The sequence below is a fragment of the Tenrec ecaudatus genome, chromosome 12 (assembly GCF_050624435.1).
Source record: "Tenrec ecaudatus isolate mTenEca1 chromosome 12, mTenEca1.hap1, whole genome shotgun sequence".
NCBI lineage: Eukaryota > Metazoa > Chordata > Mammalia > Afrosoricida > Tenrecidae > Tenrec > Tenrec ecaudatus.
In genome coordinates, this window is record NC_134541.1 from 16,965,206 (window position 1) to 16,982,267 (window position 17,062).

The 17,062-nt window shown below is 52.9% G+C and overlaps 1 protein-coding gene across 1 annotated transcript in view; it reads left to right on the top strand.

Moving 5' to 3' along the window:
* SDC4 (syndecan 4) overlaps positions 1-10,551 on the top strand; it is a 40,375-nt gene extending 29,824 nt beyond the window's left edge. The window contains exons 3-6 of the mRNA XM_075527723.1: positions 2,979-3,120; positions 4,216-4,262; positions 5,354-5,552; positions 8,509-10,551. Coding sequence (XP_075383838.1) covers positions 2,979-3,120; positions 4,216-4,262; positions 5,354-5,552; positions 8,509-8,660 — 540 coding nt within the window. The 3' untranslated portion in view covers positions 8,661-10,551. The remainder of the gene's footprint in view (positions 1-2,978; positions 3,121-4,215; positions 4,263-5,353; positions 5,553-8,508) is intronic.
* The last annotated feature ends 6,511 nt before the right edge of the window (positions 10,552-17,062 follow it).

Consider the following 17,062-nt stretch of genomic DNA (forward strand, 5'->3'; position numbering starts at 1 on the left):
GGCAGCGAGTTTGGGTTTGAATGAATTTAGTGCTAACTCTTGGTGCAGACCACAGGGCCCCTCCAGTTTTAGATGCAGGGTGGGGGTGGCAGGGACCTCCCCCTAGATAACCGCAGAGGATCCTTCTGCGCTGCAAACCAACTGAAGCTACAGGCACGGGTTGTGTACAGAGGGGATGGAATTCCAGCGGCAGCAATTTAACACCTCCTGATTCCCGAGCCGTGAAGTCATTCCTAACCCAGGCCTTAACCCGTGTGCCTCCCCACCCCCACGGGTGCCATGCGTTCAGCAGATTCCTGTGCCTGGGAGCAAGGGGTGCCCTGCCCACCACTTTCCGGCTCCCTTCCGGGAATCTGCTCTGTGGAGGTGGAAGGGTCAGGTTCCATCCCCCTCCCCGGAACCCCAGACTGTGGGTGGGGTATAGGAGGGGCCTGGCCCCGGATGTGCCCTTCCAGGGCCTCTCCAGCCTGACTGCTCTGCCCCCGGAACAGATCAGGCCCCCAGACGCCCCCGTCATACTGGCAAGCACTGCGGGGCCTGACCCAAACGGAGACCCAGGTTCTTTCCACTCTCGCCCTCTGGCTGACTTGCTCCAAGACCTGGGACACAAAGGGCTTGTGAGTCAGTCGGGGCCTTAAGTTCACTTCAGTTTACACAAAAGGCCCAAGTCTTCTGGCAAATAGCGGGTATTTGAGTATTTGTATCAATGAGTGAAGTAATGACCTTGACCAGGGCCTACAATTATGGGGGCGAACAGACCACTCATCCAAAAGCTAGAGGAAGGTTGGTAGGCTTTTGTCCCCCCCACCCCTCCAGCCAGGCCCTGCATATTAAAGGAACTTTAGTTCCCATTCAGCTGAGCAAAGGCCTTCATGAAAGTTCTGTGCCTCCCATAGCAGTTGATTCCCCTAAAAGCTTCTGGGTGGGCGGGTGTTGGCTTGTGGGTAACAGACTGGGTCTCCGTTGGGACAGGAGGCGGAGAGCTGGAGGCCTGGGATGGGAGGTGGAGGAGAGGGCTGGCCAGGTGCTCACCTAGAATGTTTGAACAGCTCTTTGCAAGACTTCACTGCTGAAGAAGAGGACTTAAAACCCTAACTGTTGAAAATCAAAGACGTACCCGACCACCTTTCGTGTGGCTCACAGTGCACCATAAAGAACATGAAAACCTTCTCTGCTGGACTGAGAGCAACAGCATGGAGGCCAAGACCGGCCCTGTCAGGATTCCATTCCCCTGGGATCCACAATCAATGCCTGGGGCGATCCGAAGTTCGAAGATCTAATGATGCATTGCACTGGCCTCTGCTGTAAAAGAGCTCCGGAGTGTCCAAAGAGCACAGATGGCCACTTTCAGGACCGGGGCATGCCTGACCCAGGCCAGGGTCTTTTCAGTCACATCACAAGCACAAAGAAGCTGGGTGGTGTGTCAGGGAGACGGCAGCGTGGGACACCTGCAAATGACGGTGTCGGTGACAAATGCTGACTAGTCCATGGACCGCCAGAAGCACAAATACTTCTGTTTTAGGAAAAGGAGACAAGAATGCTCCTCAAGGGCAGCCGTTGGACGGATGTGTTATCAGGAGGGGCACCTGGTGAGGGACATCGTGTGTTTGGTAAAGTAGAGGATCCTGGGAAAGAGGAAAGACCTTTTTTTATGGGTGGACACAGTGTGGTCAAACAGTGATTGAGAGGATGGGGCAGACCTGGGCGGTGTTGTGTTCTGCTGTACACAGGGCCTCTGATTCAGCTTCGAACAGCTTTGGTACACTTGAGTCACTGGGTCCAGGCCCCACCCTGGCCTGGAGGTATGATGTGGGTGAACTGGCCCTGCCTGTTCTAGGCCCATCCTGACTCCCTTGGGAAGGGTGTCCTGGGTCAGCACCACTAGCCTTCTCCCTGCGGTCTGGGGGTCAGCTTTGACGGCAGCAGAGAGCACTTGCTTAAGAGTTATTTCCGAGGATGAGGCCCATGGAGCTCTGGAGTCAGCCCTAGGCTGAATGCCCATTTCTCTATTATCGTGGTGGTGCCAAAAGACCGTGCCATGTTTTGTATTGAGTGCCCTGTTTCAGTGGGATTTACAACACCCTCTCAGGTATTAATAGAATCTGGCACATTGCAAGTATTCAATAAAAGGTACCACTTCAAACCTGTAAATATTTGTAGACTCAGAAACCCTGTGTCAGGTGACTGCAAGCCAGACTGGACTAGATGGCAGTGGCTTTAGTTTGGGGTCAAGCCAGATTGATAAAGCAGCCTGTGGCACAGTGGACGCAGCAGTGAGCTGCGAACGGGAGGGTTGGCAGTTCAAGCCTACCAGCCACTCCTTAGGAGAAAGAGGAAGCTGTCTCCTCCCTTAAAGGTTTGCCTTCGCCGTGTATGGGGATCAGGATCTTCGGGTTGGGGGACGCCAAAGTCACTTGGCATAACAGCTCACAAAGTGTTCTATATCCTACATTGGTGAGTAGCATGTGAAACATAATCTGCTTTGGAAACCTTCATTTAGTTCATAAAGGTTAAAAAAAAAAAAAGTATCTGCAGCCTCAGAAACCCTACCTAGATTTGCTAGGAGTTGGAATGGATGGGCACCATTTGGTGTTTGGTTCATCACTGATAATTGGATGGCTATCATCTCTATGATGTTTTACTGGAACCTGGACTTAACCCCTCCTGGCTAAAGGAAGAGGCAGGCTGCAGGTTGATCCCACCTCCACCCCCACCCCCAGGCACACTTGTTAAGAAAGGTGTGGTGGTCCTGCTCGGTCCTATAAGGTTGCTGTGAGTCAGAACGTGATTGCGCTGGACTTTTGTGTGATTTGATTAACTCAATAGGAAAGATTGGTCTCAGGTCACACAGCAAGGTAGGGGCAGAGGCCTGGCCACCTTCTATCTTTCACGCCTGCTCTACTGCCTTAGGGGGCTCAGGGGTTGTAAGAACCAGAGGAGCTGTTGGCTGATGCGTCCCTCTTCTTTTTTATCCCTAGATCCGAGAGACTGAAGTCATCGACCCGCAAGACCTCCGCCTGGAAGGCCGGTACTTTTCTGGAGCCCTGCCAGACGATGAGGATGTCGGGGGGCCTGGGCAGGAGCCTGATGACTTTGAACTGTCTGGCTCTGGAGATCTGGGTATGGAGGGTGTGGCTGGAGTGGGGGGGATGGTGGCCTTACTTTAGATCTCAAGGTTGGCTTCAGGTGGGGGAATCCCTCCCATACCCAGTCACCTTTCCCTCCCTCAAAATGAAACAAGCTAAAAAGGGAACTGGATTAACCTTTTCTATCCTGACACCCTCCTGGGGCAAGTTTTGTATTGATCGGGATCTCTTCCCGGACTGGTAGTCAGTCAGTCGCTTTTTGGCAGAGTGGAAAGGGGTGGGGGCCGGGACACTGGGAGTGTGGGTGCTCGTTAGAAGCAGAGGTACCAACTCAGGAGCCAGGGGGCTTCTATGGGCAGAGGTGGGGATGCAAGACAGAGAATAAGCCCCTCCTGCTTAAGTGGGAGGTAGGGGTTGGTCAGACCCAGGAGCAAGGAACTTTGTAGTTTTTTGGTGACTCTTAGCCTTGGCTTTGAGGCCAGAGGGAACGACTGAGAAGGTCCCCGTGTGCAGGGTGGTGGTGGATGTAGCCTTTGGTGTCACCCAGTCCTGTTCTCTAGGACATCAATATCCTCTGCTTGGCATGACTGCTGAACTCGTTTCCTAATCTGTTGAAGTGCTTAGTGCATACCGAGCACCCAGACTGCGTGTGTGTCATGTGTTTATATGTGTGTATGGGCATACAATAAAAAACTCACTGCTGCCGAGTCAATTCTGACTCACGTGACCCTAGCTGTATAGAATGGATGTGATTTAAGCGGCGCTCCCTCGGGGTCTTGTTAAGAATGCTGATTCTAAATTTAGTAGACCCTCACTCTGCATTCTGACCAGCTTGGGTGATGCCGCCAGCCCCTGGATCTCTGCTTTAGAAAGAAAGGCTGTGGAGTCCTCAGAACATCTGGCCTGCCACCAGCTCACAGCCTCCTTCTTCCTAAAAAAGGGCGTGCGTGGGGGGTGGAGAGGGGACAGGACTTCCGAGCTCCATTTTACCGCAGAAGCCCCCGAGGAGGCTTTGGGATGAGAATGGGGTTGGTTGTACATTGGGATTTTCACCACTAGCCGTGGCTGATGGGGTCATTCATTACCTGGCGGGTGACCAACCTAACACATAGCCTTTGTGACCCTACAGATGACTCAGAGGACACCAGGATCTCCCCCGATGTTATCCACCCCTTGGTAAGTGGCTACGCATTCTTGCCTACTCCCCCCCACCCTTGCCCTCTTGCTCCTCCATAACACACCTGTTGGGAGAGGTAGAAAAAATACAGCCCATCTGGGCAGAGTACACAGGGAAGGTAAAATCTGACTTCATTCTGTGGGCAAGCATTAATCTGAGACCCTGGGCCCTTTTGGGGACAGCTTGGTTTCAGATAAGGGTCCTGGTGACCTAGTGGTCACCCGGTGGGCTACAATCTGCATGGTCAACAATTACAATCCACCAGCCCCTCCAAGGGAGGAAGCCTGGCCGTTCTGCTCCCGTAAAGAGTTAAAGTCTCAGAAGTCCACAGGGGCGGTCTACCCTGTCCTATGAGTCAGCATTGACTCAGTGACAGTGAGTTTGGCTTTGGAGGGGTTTTGGCTGAGGGTTGCCGGTGGGCCATCCTCCCCAGGGATAAGCCACCATCCAGCTCTTCCCTTTTCTGGGCATTTGTAACTGTTTCCCGGCACCGATGTCCAATGACACATTGCCGCTCCCGTGTGTGCTGTGTTCTTCGTCACGTACAGTCTTCAGGGTATGGTGCAGATGTGCGCACTAACTCCTTTCTGTAGGCTGTGCAGTAGCTCACCCAGTTCCTTTTGTTGCTGGAAACATTGCTTATCATCCTGAAATCTTTTACTTTTTAAAAAATCATTTTACTGGGGACTCGTACAACTCTGATCACAGTCCATGCATCCATCCGTTGTGTCAAGCACATTTTGTTGCCATCGTCATTCTCAAAACGTTTGAAATCTTTTAAAATGATAACACAGCAGCAAGCATCTCTTAAATATACATCTCTGATCATCAGCTGCGTAGGGAAATGTCCCGGAAGCGCAGGTTTGCTGCCTTCAAGAGCAAGCCAGTAGGAAGGCTTGCCCAAACCACCTCCTGAGTGTGTTATCTAAAGTGCACCCCACCCACCCTGTCCTTTCCCCCCAGCTTGGGGTAGATTGACTAAAAGGTTTTGGCAGCAGCCTGGGAGGGGAGGCCCGGGGCTCAGACTGAGAGTCCTGTGTCCTGGTCCCTCCCAGCCTGGACTGAGTGTGTCTCTCTTCCCTCCTTCCAGGTACCAATTAAAAACCACATTCCAGAGAGGGCCGGGCCTGTGAACCAGGACCCCTCACAACCCAAGGAGCTGGACGAAAATGAGGTCATTCCCAAGAGGATCTCACCCAGTGACGGGAATGAAGATGTGTCCAACAAGGTGTCCATGTCCAGCACTGCCCAGGGCGGTAGCATCTTTGAGAGGGCAGAGGTCCTGGCAGGTGAGGTCCCCTAAGGTGAAGGGGGAGATGGGCTGTCAGGGTGGAGTCTGTGAGCTGCCACCCCTCCCCCACCATCCCTTATATACCATGGCTTAGTGGTTACGAGTTGGTCTGCTAACCACAAGGGCAGCAGTTCAAAACCACCGGGTCATTCCGAGGGAGGGAAAAGCATGGGGTTTTATATGCCAGTAGAGGTACAGCCTTGGACACCCATGGGGACAGTTCTCCCTTGTCCTTTAGGGTTGCTAAGAGTCTGGGTTTTTGGTTTAGATGCAGCTGACCCCCTTTCAGGGTGTCCTGGTACCCTGGAAGGCTGTAGCCACCCTTAAGGAATAGCTCTGGCTTAAAGGGTAGTATGCTCCATCACTCGCTGACAGGTTGGCTGGGGGTTCAAATGCAGCCCAGGTGCCTGGCTGGTTGGTGATCTGCTTCCAGAAAAGGCCACCGCTCCACCCAGACTGACCCTAGAGTCCAAAACAATTCAAGGGTGACCACAGTTGGCTGGGTGGCGGAGTACAGTCAGCTTATCAAAAACCTATGTGCCGTTCCCTTGGGAGGAGTCATCCACTGGCCTTTAAATCTTTTTTTTTTTTTAAGCGCTCTTCCCATTCTGGCTTTGGCATCCAGGAAGTCAGTTAGTCATGAAAAGTACCCTAAACTTCCTTGGAAAGCCTGAAGTTTCCTTCTCACGGAGCTGGCTTCCCCCAGCAGCCACCTCACTGATTAGCCTGTGACCTTGGCCCAGAGCCTTGGCACTCGAAGGGCCTCTGCTCACTCCTCTGTAAAAAGGGGTCCAGTAATACTTGGTTGGGTTGGTGTCAGGGTGCCAGGAAAAGGGAAAGGACCTGCAGACCGTCCCGGCCATTCTGCCCCCACTGACCTTGGATGTAGGTGGTCTTAGGGTACCTGGTGCATCAGAAACAGAAGGTTGAGGAGGTTTGACTCTACCTGTGAAGGGAAATGTCGCTCCAGGGTGAGGCTTCAGGAGTGGCTTGATCCAGCCTGGCTGGGGATTCCTTAGCTCTGGCCTCCCTGGAAGCCTTCAAGGCTTCCGAGTTGTCCAAGGAGCTCCCTTCTGGCCAGGTTTTGCAGGACCACACCGGGGCCCCATGCATCTGGATGAACCGGCCTGGCAAGTGGGGGGTCATGGGCCCTGGGAACTAGCCGGGCCCAGACTGCAGCTAGGAGGAATCCCTGAGAAGCGTGGGATTTTGCTTCAGGAAGTATTTCTGTTGCTTTCAAAGGACAAAGCTAATAGTCACTGATCCAGTTGAGTCAAGATTTTTTTTATTATTATTCCTCATGTGGGGAGACTGATGCCAGGAGCAAACGCACCCCTTGCCGGGGGGCCACCTAGCAAGGGGCAGAACACACACTAGGCAGTTGTTGAAGCTTTCCATTAAGAAGTAGACAGACCTCCGGAGCAAAGCTGTGTTGTTGAGCCAGTGGAGGTGGGGCCTTCCCTTCTGCTCACTTCCACAGAGCACCTGGGCCTTATCAGGTGTTGACTGCCTACCACGTGATGCACCTGGCCTCATTGGGCCTCACCATATCAGTGGTTGGTTATCTGCCTACAGATAAGGACACTGAAAAGCTCAGTCTTTGGCCCAAGGTCACAGCCCAGGCCCAGGACCTAATGGAGGAGCTGGGGTCCTTGACTAGGAAGGGGGAAAAACGGGAAAAATGGAGGTGATGCCTAGTCGATCACGTGCAACTCCTGGGGCACCCGAGGGGCACCTTGCCTGCTGCCTTGTACAATGGTCACTCAGAGGGAACCTTTGCCGGCTCCCCTGTGCCTGCCTGCATCCTGTTCTCTGTAGAGAAAATAATCTCCGCCTGAGTAAAACTGAATTAGGGGGCTCAATCTGCTACTGCAGGGGAGAAGCATCCCTGTCCCCCTCGGGCCATTCAGGCCACCTGGCTGGTATCGAGGGGGCAGATTGCTGAGAACACCTGAGGTTAGAAGTGCACAGCTGCCCCACACTAGCTGGCGCCCTCGGGCTTGCTCTGAGCACAGGTGTGGGTGTCATTAGTAAGCAATTGAGGTGGGGCCATGCCCAGTGTCAGGTACCATTGAGTAGTGGCCCATGTGATAAGACTCCACCGCCCCATAGGGTCTCTCCTGGGAGGGGGTGGATCTTTTTATTGTGAATTGGGTCCTGGTTTACGGAGCAAGCCCATTTTCCTTTCAACAATTCATATACGGTTTGCTTCATGTCATTAATTGCATACCATCCCCCCCACCCCCTACCTGAGTCTCCCGTTTTTCCCCTTCCTTAACCTTTCCCAATTTTGTCCTGGGGTAAATGCTGCCCTTTAGATCTTCTTTACCAGCCGAGGTTTTTCCAGGCTGTAACCTGTGATGGCCAGGAGAGTAGGGCCATTGATTGAGAAAGGCGGAAGACCATCAAGGACAAGGACTGACCAAAGGCCGGCATTGTGGGCAGTGGGGACATCGCAGGGACCGGGCAGTGTTTTTCTGTTGTGTATGGGTTGCTATGAATCAGAACTGCCTCAGGGTATCCAACAACAACAACAGCCGGGACAAAACAGGTCACCCCAGAGGATGGGTTGTCGGCAGGTGGGTGCTGGACCTTGACGCCATCATGGCACCTTTCCAGGTTGAACATGCCTGACGGAGGCTGACAGTGAGTTTGTACTGAGTATGTGTTGTGCGGCGGACACGGCCGCCAGCACTCTTAAGTGAAAAGGTGGACCACACTGCGTCATTCTTCTCAACAACAACAGAAAGGGGTGACTTGGGCTCTCGGTCATCCTGTGTGCCCCAGAGTAGAGAGGGCTGTTCCAGCGGGTTTTCAGGAGCTGGATTTCACAGAAGTAGATCGAGGCCCCCTGGGTAGGCTTGAACTGCCAACCTTTTGGTGAGCGCATAACCATTTGGATCTCCCCCCACACTCCTCCTCTCCCCTCACGGCTTCTCTTCTTCTCTTCCCAGCTCTGATTGTGGGCGGGGTGGTGGCCATCCTCTTTGCCACGTTCCTGGTCCTGCTACTGGTGCACCGCATGAAGAAGAAGGACGAAGGCAGCTATGACCTGGGCAAGAAACCCATCTACAAGAAAGCCCCGACCAATGAATTCTATGCGTGAAGCACCCCCCTCCCAGAGGGGCTCGGCTTGGATTGTGGGGGGGAGGGAAGCCGAAGGAGTGGGAAGGGTGGACATTAGGGGAGGGGGGGGTGAGATAAACAATCCAATGTGGACCTACCGGGATCTCCAGCTCAGATCACGTTTGAATGTCAGAAGATACAGCACCATCTTCTGTTCCTGGCTCTCCTCCATTTCTCGGGCCTCCATTGCCCCCGCAGAAAAGATGGGGCTCAACTTTCTGAAGGCAGCCTGAGGACTGGATCCTTGCTTAACCTCCCAGCATAGAGCCTGGGACCCAAGACCAACTTAGAACCCAGCTTGAATCATTCCCTAGCTGAGCCCCCAGGGGCCAAGGGGGGTGTGATGGGGTCCTGGCTGGAGGACTCGCTGCTCCCACCCCCACCCCCCTCCACCACAGAGGCCTTCCTGTCTCCCTGCCAGGAGTTGGGAAGAGGAGCTGGAACCATCTGTACCCGCTAGATGGTCTTTGGGGATTTGTGATCACACTACAGGATTCTCTATCAGAAGCTGTGGGCCTTTCTGGGCTCTTTCACATGACTTTTGGAAACCAACCCTTTTTTTTTTTTTAACTGGGAAAGGGAGAGGGAGAGGAAAGAGCCTGATTGTTCCTACTGAATGGCTCTGTCGAATGTGTGTAGACCTATTATTTTTAAGTAGGGCTTGTTTTGTGTTCAAACGGTTCATTCCTTGATGGCAGTCTCTTTCTGCCTGGCAAGAGCGTGCTAAGTCTGTATTTATGGGGTTTTTTTGTTTTGTTTCTCAAAAATGAGAGAAGAGCCGGAGATGATTTTTATTAATATTTTTTTATCATTATTTATAGCTTCAGACAGGGCCTCTCCTTTCCTTAAACTTTCTCCCTATCTTCTGTTGTTAACTTCACCTTCTGCTGCCCATCACATCTTTGGCCCTTTCTGAGGCTGCTTCCTCTTGAAAAAAAAAAGGTAGCATTTGCTAAAACATAGATTTCTAGCAGATCTCAAAGTATGATGCAAGGGATAGTGGGATATTCCGTGTCTTTCTTGTAATATATTATTCTTCCTGGGTTCTAGAAAAATAGATAAATATATTTTTTCAGGAAATCGTACGATCGTTCCAGGTTGAAGTCGGCTGGTGGTTGCGTGTGAGTGGCTTCTGGGTGGCCCATGGGGGTGGTTTTTGGACCTGTTACTCTTACCCTGTTCCTTGCTGGTGCCTTTTCCCCCCTCTTCCGCTGGGACCCAGATGTTGAAGATGGACAATTCTACCCTCTGTTTTCTGCTTTGGGCCCAGCTGGTGGTTCCCCCATTTGTTTCCTCTCAGCTCTAGCCTGGACTCTGCCCAGTTTGGTCACCACAGGCCACTGGTGGCTCTTGAAATTTGCATCACTTAAAATTGCGTGAAGTTCAAGGTGGCGGCCCTAGGCCGCACAGCTGCATGGACGTGCTCAGTGGCTACTGAGTGTGTAGACAGCACTTCCATCTCTTGTGCTGCTTTGAGGGCGAAGCTAGCTCAACAAGTCACCGAGCCAGCTCAGCTCCCCTGGCAAGGGTAGAGGGTGCAGGGGACATGGGGGCTGACTAGGCAGTCTCAGCAGGAACTCTCAATGGATGGGCGGGACCTAGTGGTCTATCCTGGGTAGCCATATCAGCCCTTGACCCCACTGGCTGGGGTCCAGGGCCTCCCTCCTTGTGTACCCAGAGGTCATCCCTGAGCTCCCTTCACCACCCCAGCCCAGGGTCCCAGCTGGCTGGGGCCCCGCCATCGTCCATCCCCCCTTTCCTCCGGCTGTGTTGGGAGTGAGCGCCTCTTCTGTAGCCACCTCTCACACCGTTGTCTGTTACTGATGTTTTGATAAAGACAATAAAACTTGGTACTTTCTAGTTTGGCTCCATTTTTCCCCTCCCTGTCATCTTCATTGTGTTTTCGGGGACAAGAGCGATCCCATCTCAAATATGATTCCAGGAGAACATTTATTAAGTCTTAAAAGAGACAAAGACATGCATCCAGATAAGAAGAGGTCCTTAGCCGGTGGTTGAAGTGGCGGCCCAGGATTCACAACTGGGAGGCCAGACAAATGGTGGGGGCGGGGGGGACTGTCACATAGCATGTGTGGTGGCAGATCAGTGCATCCCAGTTAACAGGTGGGACTGGAGAGGCAGGCAGGAACTCGACCACCACTGGGACACGTACATTGTTATATAGAGGGGCTTTGGGTCCAGGGCCTTCCAACAGCAGAGCAGTCTGGGTAACACTGATAAGGATGACCATGTGATCCCCCTGTATCATCCCCCAGTGTGATGACCTCCAACAAGGACACACCTGGGCAAGCTGCTAAGAAACCGCCCCTCCCTGATCTGGCTGGAGGGGCAGAGGCAATCCGCTCTCCAAGACAGGTTGCCCAAGGACATCATTGACGGCATCATTGGTTAATGATCAGAAAGAATTCAGTGGAGGCTTAATCTATTTGGGGACCCTGCAAACGGATTTGGATGCCCCTTTGGAAACTGGGGTGCTCAGAGCTGAATCTCCCAACACAATTGTTTGTGAACAGCTGCATGGACCGATCAAACAGTACCTGCCAGCACAGAGTAAGTGACACTGATGGTGTTCCAGGTGGGCCACTGTTGGTCACCTCTTTCCATCTTAGGAGCCTGGGTGGTATGGTGGTTACATGTTGGGCCGGTAACCTCCATGTTAGCTGTTCAAAACCACCAGCCACTCCACAGGAGAGAGTTGAGGCGTTCTCCCGTAAAGAGTTAGTTTGGAGACCCACGGGGGCTGCTCTACCCTGCCCCATAGGGTCAACTCCAATGGCATGGAGTTTGGTTTTGAGTTTTCCATATTACTGGTGTTCCACTAAGGTAAACTCATGGCCGGCCGAGCTGCTTCTCTGCCTTTCCCAGTGGCTGCTGCTCTCCATCCTTGAGGTGGGGCTCAAGGTAGAAGCCAAATGCCTCTGCTGTCTTCAAGCAAGTCGTCCTCTGCAGCCTGTGGGCCCCTTGATCTCGTGAGGCAGGGGAGAATTCCCCCTCCTGGCTGCCGGAACTGGGGGCAGAGATCTGAGCAGCTAAGGAGGGGAGGTCTGGGGAGATGTCAGAACCGGCATGGGCTTGGCGCCTGGAGGCAGGCGGCGCATACTTCAGAGAGTTTACCTTGCGCTGTGTTTAAATATTAAACTCCACAAGCTTTGAATGTGTTGCCAACGCTAAATCAGGATACTTCCCGAAAGAACCCAGAATCTACTTCCTTTGGGGGGTGAGGGGGGCCGCCGCCGACGGGGAAGCGGTGAGGGAGGTGGGGTGCTTGGCAATTTGGCAGCTCTTCTGCCTTGCTGAGTGTGCAGTGTCTGCATAGCAACAGCAGAACAGAAGATGGTGGCCCTGCTGCTTCAGGTAGATTCCAGCTTGCGATGCCCTCCCTCAGGTGCTCCAGACTAGAATCGTTCTACAGGGCTATCTTGCCTACTAAGTTTATGGAAACGGATCAGCCAGGCCTTTCTTCCTTGGGCCCCACGGGGTAGATTTGAACCTTGAGGTTGGCACTTGAGTGCAAATTGCTTGCCACCACCCAGGAACTGCGGTTACAATGTCATGAGGTGCTGTCCTCAAACTAAATTCACCGCCATCAAGTGGTTCTGACTCATAGCGACCCTTTGGGGCTCCTGTGGGTTTGCGAGATGAATTCTTAACGGGAGTGGAACACCTCAACCTCCGAGCTGCTGGTGGTTTCACGCTGCCGACCTTGCAGTTCGCCGCCCACTTTACCACTGGGGCCCTTTGTGATTAGCGTTCAAAAACTTACTGAGCTAGCCAGGCTCCAGAGGCACCTGCTCCCAGGCTCTGTCTCGACTCCTGCTTCACCTCTGGGGCCGGCTTGGCATCTGCAGATATGGATGGCTTCACCGTTGCCTTGACAACAAACCTGTGAGTCTAGGTCTAACTGAAAACACTGGCCCTTGAACTTGGATGGTTCTCACTAGCTTCTAGACCTGTTCTGCACCATCCACATCACCTGTGGTGAATCAGGGTGGTTCCGTGGGGTCTCCACCGACTGGCTTCGCCTTCATCTGGAAGCTCCGTGAAGCTTGCTGAGCATCACAGTAACATGCAAGCCCCCTGCCCTTCTGAGGCAGGGGCTGCGCGTAAGATGCCTGACGCATTGGCAAGGAATTAAACCGGGTCCCAACATGGAAGGTCAGAATTCTTCCACCCAGCCACCGCTGCCTGAGCGGGCCGAACCACAAGATCTTTGGTCCTAACAAACCAGCGACTCCATGGAAGAAAACGAGGCTGTCTGTTCCGGTAAAGTGTCCCAGTCTTAGAAACCCAAGCAGTTCGGCTCTTAAGTGTCAGCACTGACTTGATGACAATGGATTGGGATGAGAGGGGATTTTGAACTCGGGTTTCAGAATGGGTTCATTGTTATACGGGCTGCCGCCCCTTCTCTGCAGGAGAACCCCCTTTGTAGCAGTGAATTTGCTCTTTGTCAGCTCAAATCCCTTCCAAGGTCCCCTCTGAAAGTTTGCTAAGTCCCAGGAATCTTCAGTTGCTTCCAATCCCTTGTCCCTTGTGCCTTGCAGAAGACTCTCACATATGACAAAATAATTTATAAACTATCAAGGGTTCATGAGGGTGGGGGCCGGGAGGGAGGGGAAAAATGAAGAGCTGATGCCAGGGGCTTAGGTGGAGAGCAAATGTTTTGAGAATGATGAGGGCAATGAATGTACAAATGTGCTTTACACAATTGATATTTGTATGGATTGTGATAAGAGTTATATGAACCCCTAATAAAATGATTAAAAAAAAAGACTCTCACACCTGTTAATAGAGTTGTACTATCCGAAACAGAAGGTACTAACCACATGTAGCAAGTCACCCTTCAATGAATTACGATAGAAATACAAATTCAGGTCTAGTTACCTTCAACTACTCAAACACGTGGGTGGTCAGCGACCACAGGCATTTGCATGATCACGGCATTCTCTATGCGACTGAGTGGGATGGTGTGAGATGGCTTGAGACCCCTGGGTTCTGATCACACCTTTTACCGGCTGCTACCTTATACTTCAAGGAGCCCTGGAGGCAGAACAGTTATATGTTGGGCTGCTAACAGCAAGGTCAGTGGTTCTAAACCAGTAGCCACTCTGAGGTGAAAAGACGAGGCTCTCTACTCCCATAAAGAGTTGCGGTCTTGGAAACACACAGGGAGTATTCTACCCTGTCCTATAAGGTGACCATGAGTCAGAACGGACTTGATGGCAGTGGAATTTTAAACTTTGTCTTCCACCCACCTATGGGGAGGTAAGTCAGTGCCGGGCCCGCAGAAAGTGCTCTATGTAAATGGTACCTCCTTCTCATCATCTGGATCATCTTTGGGGTCAGGTGAAGGAGCCTTGGTCGTGCTGTGAGCTAGACTCGGGGCTGCTAGTTCCAAGGCCAGCAGTTGGAACCCACCAGCTGCTTCTTGGGAGACAGAGGAGGCTGTCTGCTCTTGTCAGGATTTAGAGTCTTGGGAACTCAAAGAGGGCAGCTCTACTCTGTCCTATGGAGTTTCTGTGTGTCCGAGTTGACTTGGCAGCAGGTTGGGCTTAGACTTAGGGGGACTTTGAACCTAGGGAGTCAGGCTTATATCAACACAACTATTTCTTATCACGGTTTCTGTGGGTCAGGGGTTTGGGGGCAGTTTACCTGAGTGCTCTTGGCTCTGCATCCTGGACGGCTACAATCAAGACGTTGTCTGGGGCTACAGGTCATCTGTAAGCTTGAGGGCGGCCAATGGGGAATCCGTTCCAAAGTCTCTCCTACAGGTGGGGCCTGGCTGTCGGCAGAAGGCCTCAGTTCCTTGTCACCTGGACTCCCATCGGATTGCTCGAGCGCTGGGATGCAGTGAGCAGCAGCCAGGAGCCGGGAGGACCAGGTGGAAGTGGCCATGGCTCCTGTGAGCCAGCCTCCAAAGTCTCACAGCCTCACATCCACAACACCCTGTGGGCCCCCAGGGCCAGCCCGGTTCATCGTAAGGCAGCTGCAGAGCGGTAAGAACGCCAAGGAGGCCAGACTACTGGAAGCCAGCCTCAGGCCTTACGTGGAGGCGGGAGTCATGGGGAGCCATCTCCGGGGCTTAGAAGCTAACACAGCCTGGACACGGGGTAACCTGACTCAGGAGAACTCCGTCCGATGGTTTCTGAGAAGGTGACCGAAGATGGCAAGTGCGTTCTGACACAACGGGGCTCTTTTTGTTCATAAACATGAGCACACACGTGCAGTGTATCAAGATGATGCCAACGTTAGACACCAGGTGGTGGAAGCTCCTGGAAGTGAATCAAGGTTAAGCGCTCGATGGCGAACCCAAAGGCTGGCAGTTCCAACCCACCTGGCAGCTCTGTGGGACAAAGCCCCGGCCCTCGGCTCCCTTCAGGATTCCAGCCTAGAACACCCCGTGGGGAAGTTCGACTCGGTGCCACAGGATCATAAGGAGTAGCATTGACTCACAACGCCCAGTAACAGCAGCGGTCATCTGACCTGCCGAAGGTCAGCCAGCTAGGAGGTGACAGAAGCAAGACTGGCACCAAGTCCTTCATACTCCCACCCGGGCTACGGCACCAGCGGGGGATTTCAGACCTCAGGGGCCTTTTGAACCTGAGGGCTTGGGGATCAACTTGGTGGAGCGGGCCAAGAGCTCGGTTACAGGTTCTGCTTTCCGCAGAACTTTGCCTGCCCGCTGCCTCACCCCGCCTCACACCCAGGTGGCCAGCTGCCAGCTGCAGGAGGTGTTTACCTCCTTGCCCACAGAAAGCAGTATCGGGCCACCCCACCACGGGCCCCACCCGCCTTTGTCCTCTGGGTTGGGGAACCTAGCCAAGCCTGGCTGCGGGGGCTGGTTTGGGGGCGGATGGCTGGCGCTGACCTGGGTGAAGTTGGTCTTGGTGGTTTCGCTCCGCTTTAAAGCAACTTCCTGCCGCCTTTCCAGTCTATGCACTCGGCCGTCTTAGGGAGATTCTGAGAATTTTACCCATACTGTGGTTAGAACCAGCTTCCTTTCACAGAGCCGCTTAATCAATCATGTGAAAGAAACAAGAACAAGAGAGAGAGAGGCCAAAGGGCAGTGCTACTAAGTTGGCACTTCAGGCAGCTCATGAGCAGGTGACTTGGGAGGTTCTGAAGCAAAGGTTTGGGCCTTATTTTTAACACACACACACACACACACACACACACACACACACACACACACACACACCACACCCCCAACCCACCCCCCAGGTGGTAGGAGCACAGGATTCAAACCCAGCTCTGCCCTCAACCTTTGGCTTGACCTCGATCTTGTCCCTGCCTCTAGCTGCCCCTTACCTTCCCCACCTGTGAGATGAGAAGGAATTCTAATTAGAAGAACAGATTCTCAGCCCTGGCTGATTGGAGGACTCAGCAGGGAGGGTTTACCAGCCACCCACCTACTGGGTTCCATCCTCAGAGTCTAATCCAGCGGTTCTCAACCTTCCCCATGCTGCGACCCTTTCATACAGTTTCTCATGTGGTGGTGACCCCAACCATAACACTATTGTCGTTGCTACTTCATCACTGTAACTTTGCTACTGTTATGAATTGGGTGACCCCTGTGAAAGGGTCCTTTGACCCCTGAAAGGGGTCGCAACGCACAAGTTGAGAACCACTGGTCTAATCCAAGGGCTCAAACTCCAAACTCACTGCGTGGATGTGAATCTGACGCCCAAGCACCCTGAGGACGGAGAACTGTTCCACAGGGCTTCTGGGGCTGTCACTGTCAGAGCTGATGCGACATCTTTCTCCGGGTATTCGAGCCACCAGCATTTCAGTCAGCTACCCAAAGGTTAACCCACGGTGCCCCAAGGATCCTCAGCCCAGTGGAAAGCCTGGAGATGAGCTCCTTTGTAATTGTTACAGCTCTTAGGTAGAGTCTGATGGTGCCCTGGTGGTGTAGTGGTTACAAGTTGGGCTGCTAACTGCAAGGTCAGCAGTTCGAAACCACCGGCTTCTCCGTGGGGAAAAGATGGGGTTTTCTCCTCCTGTAAACAGTTCCAGTCTCGAAACCCACAGGGAATTCCTGAGCATGCGAATTGATTGTGGCAGTGACCTTGGTTCCTGGTTTCTATTCCGTAGCTAGTTTCAGAAACTCACAGGAGTTCTTTCTCGGCCTGTAGGATTACTATGAGTCGACATAGACTTGATGACAATGAATTTGGGTTTTGGTGGTATTAGGGTGATTCTGGAGTCCCTGAGTAGTGTGTGTGGTGGTGGTGAGGGTGGGGGACGTGTTGAGAAGGAAGAGGAGGCCCAAATGGTTATGCACTGGGCGGCTGACTAAAAGGAGTTCACTCAGAGGCATCTCAGAAGAAAGGCCGGGCTACTTCCTGCCCCCAAAGTCCATCACCG